The 5,686-nt window shown below is 29.2% G+C and overlaps 1 protein-coding gene across 1 annotated transcript; it reads left to right on the forward strand.

The window, feature by feature from the left end:
• The first annotated feature begins 1,017 nt into the window (after positions 1 to 1,017).
• On the forward strand, positions 1,018 to 2,643 carry LOC18096849 (uncharacterized acetyltransferase At3g50280). The gene has a single exon (XM_006385417.3). The coding sequence runs from the start codon at positions 1,155 to 1,157 to the stop codon at positions 2,475 to 2,477; it is 1,323 nt and encodes a 440-aa protein (XP_006385479.3). The 5' UTR covers positions 1,018 to 1,154; the 3' UTR covers positions 2,478 to 2,643.
• Positions 2,644 to 5,686: the final 3,043 nt, after the last annotated feature.

Here is a 5,686-nt window from a genome sequence, read left to right on the forward strand (position 1 = left end):
AAATAGCTGTCTTCATCACCCAAATTGTCCTCTCAAACACATGTTAAAAGTTTCGTGGAGGAAAGTGCTCGAGACAGATCAGATCAGAGCCACATGGGCGCCCTTTATCGACGCTGAACGTTCAAAAACTAATTCTGTCTCCATCGCAAGGATCAGAGCATATTTTGAAGACTACACAACCACTAATGGTCCAGACTGGCAGTATTCTTATTGAATTAATGAATCCTATAGTCATAATTAAAGTGAAAGTTGATAAATATACCTATCCTCCTAGTAAAAACGAAGTCAAGTATATATCATTTATTGCTTTTTATTTTTATCTTTTTAATTGTTTTTTCTTTTAATTTTGTATTTATATGATATTGTATGCATATAGATAAAGAGTATAGAATCATGATTAGTTAGATAAGAAGTAATTTTTTTCTTTAATTTTTCCTTTTAACAGATTTTTACATTGCTTGGTTAGATAGGAACTGAATATATATTTCTAGTCATTCTTTGTTCATCATTTGTTGATTTTAGGATTTGTTTTTATGGTTGAATTTTATTCTCCAAGTGTTATTCAAATTGTTCTGTGGTTGAAAAAATATTAAATTAATATTTTATAGATATTTTTTAATAATTTAGATATTTTGATGTAAAAAATAAAAATAAATCTCAAAAAATCTTTTTAATTAAAAATTATTTTTAAAAATCACGCTCCACCGCGTTGCCAATCACAAAATTTAAAAACATCTTTAAGGGGAGATGCTATTTACAAGACCCGATTTGGTATTATATATATATGCATGCATGCATGCGTGTAATCCATTAGAATAGTCAATTTTATTTTAATATATTTGATACATATTTATTTTAACAAGTTAATATGATTTAATTAATTTGACAGGTATAAAAAAAATCCAAACAATTAAAAAAAATAATAATAACTCAAATCAACTGGGATGAACTAAGATGAATTCGTTAAATAATATTAGATTATAAATAATATCTTTGAAATCTGCACCCAACCAATCGCTGGCTTTTTCTTGTTGCCTTGAAGCATCACTATTTTTCTTTTCTTTTTACTTGAGAAAAGGAGAGCTAAGTTTCATTCTCAGAGCTTAAAAGTACGTTCCATAGTGGAAAACCCTTCCTCAGACAAGAAATTTAACATGGCAAACATTAGATTGCTCTCTACAAGCATGGTTCAAGCCACTACCGACAAGGTGACAGATGAGAGGATTGAGTTGACTCAGTGTGATCTCAAGCTTCTTCTAGTACATGGCATCCAAAAGGGTCTTCTCTTCCTCAAACCCAAATCACTAGAAGATCAAAACTCACTGATCCAACACTTGAAAATCTCACTTTCTCGCACACTAGATTGCTTCAATCCTCTTGCTGGTCGCCTAGCCACAGTAGAACATGATGATAACACAGTCTCCTTCTTCATTGACTGCAACAATGCAGGAGCCCAGTTTATTCATGCCGCAGCGGATGGTGTAACCATGGCTGACATCCTCCAGCCAGTTTATGTTCCTCCAATTCTCCACTCTTTCTTTCCATTAAATGGGATCTCAAACTACGAGGCTGTTTCCAAACCTTTGCTAGCAGTTCAAGTTACTGAGCTTGTGGATGGCATCTTTGTTGGTTGTACCATGAACCATGCTGCTGTTGATGGCTCGTCATTTTGGAATTTCTTCAATTCTTGGTCTGAAATCCATCGTGGGTTGGATCACATCTCCAAGACTCCTGTCCTTGAACGTTGGTCACTTCTCAACGGTAGTATTAGCCCGCCGATTCGCCTTCCTCTCTCAATCATAAAGAACAACCTTGATTCGTTCATTCCATCACCTTTGCAAGAAAGAGTTTTTCATTTTGCCAAGGGAAAAATAGCGATGCTCAAAGCAAAAGCCAATGCTGAAGCTGCCACTACGTCAATCTCCTCTCTTCAGTCACTTTTGGCTCATATTTGGAGAGCTACAACTCGAGCTCGACTATTTGAACATGATAAAGAGATTGATTTAAGAATTTTTATAGGTTTGCGGGCACGATTACAACCACCATTACCAGAAAGCTATTGTGGAAATGCAATTGTGCCTGGGATTGTAACTTTGAGAACAAGAGAGATACTGGAGCAAGGGCTTGGATTTGTAGCTTTGGAGATTAACAAGGTGGTTTCTTCTTATACAAAAAACAAGGTGGCGGACACTTTAGCGTCGGCGCTGAAGAATCCTAGTCCATTAACAAAGGCCGACTTTGGACGTATTCACAGTTTGTCTATTAGCAGCTCGCCAAGGCACAACGTTTATGGTACTGATTTTGGTTGGGGAAGGCCCGTTGCAGTGCGAAGCGGGCCTGGGAACAAGTTCGATGGGAAGTTAACATTGTTTCCGGGACTGGAAGAGGGGAGCATGGACGTTGAGTTCTCCCTTTTGCCTGAGACTTTGAAGGCTTTAGGAAACGATTTGGAGTTCATGGATGCTGTCACCATCTAATCAGATTTTCAAAGTATTTCAAGCTCTAAGCTGGTAGTTGGTTTCCAAGCCTGTTTTTGTCCATTTCATCTTGCCCTGTATTGAATTCTATGTTAATCCCCCTGCATTTGCTCTGTTTTCTCTCATCCACTTTCTCCTAACAATAAATTTCCTGTTCACCACTTCATTGTGAATTTGCAAGTCCTGTGAATTATGATGTGTCCATCTCTCAACAGTTAATTCTTAAAATGAAAATAATCACACTCTTTATATATAATGACATGCTTATTAAATTGTTGATGAAATCATGGCTATGATCAACGGATGTCCATAAAATCCGATCACCACCGGACATGGCCATATCCCAATGCTGATAACTAACTTCAAACACCCGGTTTAACATAAACAAGTGTTTGGATAACTTCAAAGTCATCGGGGAGGGCACTTACTAATCCAAAGCATGTGAGACATTTAATTAAATTTAAACCAGTATATTTTTTTTTCAGGTCATTTAAATTCAATATCATCTTCACTTTTGTCTCTATTGTTTCATGAAGATGAAGATGCTCATGGATGTCAAATAGATAGCACCCACATTAAGCTTTTATGTGTTCGACGGCTCTCCTCTAGCCAGAGGGGCATTCCCCTACGAAGGAGGGAAAAAAACTAAAGCTACCTGGAATTCCTATAAGAAGCTGAAATTTGATTTCTTTTTTGATGATGGGAAATGCTTTAGAAGAGAACTAGCTATATGCTAGTGAGCTACACATTTTCAGAAATTTTCACAACTTATTTTATTTAATTATGTGATAATGAGAATAAATATTTTTCAAATTTTTTACAATTTAAGTTATAAAAAAATATTAATTTTTTTTGTTTTTTATCATTTCTTTTTTTATATGAAAATATGTATTTTTTATATCTAGCATAATTTTTAAATAAAAACCTAAAACAATTAAAATCAATATTCAAAAGAATTCAAATGATTTTAATGAAAGAAAAAATATATATTTCTTTCTCCAAATCTCTCCTTCCTTATTATGTTTTTTGTTTATCAATAATATATATTTTTAAGATTTATTTTTAAAAATATATCATGGTAATTTCAAGCAATAGTATAAAAAATAAATAATTAATAATTAATATAAGAAAATTATATAAACATTAATATAAGAAAAATAAAAAATCACTCTCATTGAATAGTCAGGAGCATCTTTTAAAACAAAATTACAAATTAGATTTATATAAAATGTCTTATAAATTAATTGATAATATAACCATAAAACATTTAAATCTCATTTGAAAAGTAAGGTTTTTAATCATAAAAGAGTTATTAATATTAATTAAAAATTAAAGTAGGAAAATGATCTATCATATAAGAAGCGAAAAATAGATGTATATATAAATATTTTACTTTAGTTGACCTTCTCATTTTATTCATTTTCTTTATTTATCATGGAGGGTAATTTTGGTTCATGAAATACATATAATTTTCATTCTTATAAATGTATTATGAAAATATAATCTATTTAAAATTTAAGAGGAATAAATTCTATAATTGTATTTCCAATAATTAAACTAAATATTAATAAAAACCTTAATGATTTAAATTATGAGAAAAAAAAATATTTCTATTGTCAAAATTCCTTTTTGCTAATTATGGTTTTTTGTTTTTACAGAAAAATGATTGCTTTTATTAACAACATCATTATTTGAGTAAATATTTAAAGCAATTAAAATAAATATATATATATATCAAAACTCGAATGATTTAAACTATGAAAGAAAGAATAGATTTCTTTAGCCAAGACTTCATTTTCCTTAATCATTAAGTTTTTTTAAAAAATTTCTAGGGAATATTTCTTTTTATAAAAAGCACTATTATTAAAATAAAAATTTATCATATTTTAAAGCAATCTTAAAGAGAATAATAAAAAAAGATATTTCAATTGTTTTCATGTGACTTTATAAAAAATAAATTAATAATTAATTGGAATAAATAATATAAAGTTTGACAATAAAAAAATAATAAATTATATATTTTATTCTTAATGAATATTTATCCTAATTTGCTTAGACTTGTAGGCATTAGTATCCTATTTAATCATAAAAAAGAAGTAAATATCACAATAAAAAATAATACAATAAAATTTCAAATATTATTCAAAACATGGAATAATTGAATTATTTTTAAAATACCATTGTAATTAATTATCTAAATAATATTTCATTTTAAGATATAAAAAATGCAAAAGAAAAAGAAGAAGTTAAGCCTATATTTGTTTGGGCTTGTAATACAGACATGTCAAGGCTTGCAGCGAGGTCCGCTCTTGGACACGTGCCTGGACTTTGAAGCCTAGGAAAGTTTTATGGTTGTTTCAAATGACACATCATTCACACTAGCACACAAATACATCATCTGCCTAACAACCTTTCTTATCACTAGAGTTTAGTATTTGTTTTTATTGTTAAATATTTTGTCAAAGAGTTTTTCAAATTATTTTTTTGTTTGAAAAATATTAAAAAAATATTTTTAATAATTTGAATATTTTAATGTAAAAAATAAAATTAAAACTAAAACTAAAAAAAGTAATATATTTTTAATTGAAGATCATTTTTAAAAATCATGCTCTCCATATTACGATCATAAACTCTAAGTATATCTCTAAGAGGAGATGCTATTTAAAAGAGCTAAATTAGTAATATGGTTTTTTAAATAGTGTAAATATTTTGTTTTCTTATGTGCACTTCAATTTTAGAAGAGCCAATTGTATTTTAATATATTTAATACATAATTATTTTAACAACCTATGACCCAGTTGACTTGACGGGTTTAAAAATAATCTGGATGATTTTCAATCAATTTAATATTAAAAGATCAACTTAAAAAAAATAATCCGAGTCAACCCAGATGAACTCGCTAAACTCATGACATAAGTTATGAGACCAAGATAATCTTATATTAAACAAACAAAAAAACATAGATTTAAAAAATATTCAAAGGAGAAAAAACTAGTGAAATAAAATATTATTTTAATGAATGATGTTTTGATATTTTTCCAAGATATTTAGGAATAAAATTTTTGTAAGAGAAATAATAAAATAATATTTTGTTTAGTACTCCCTCCCTTAAAGTATGTAAAATAAATACTGAAAAGCTAAAATAATATTTTTATTTTTATTTTTCATTTTTCATTTTCCTTCATATGTTCGAAGAGTGCAAGAGACGA

This window comes from Populus trichocarpa, chromosome 3, assembly GCF_000002775.5.
Source record: "Populus trichocarpa isolate Nisqually-1 chromosome 3, P.trichocarpa_v4.1, whole genome shotgun sequence".
Lineage (NCBI taxonomy): Eukaryota > Viridiplantae > Streptophyta > Magnoliopsida > Malpighiales > Salicaceae > Populus > Populus trichocarpa.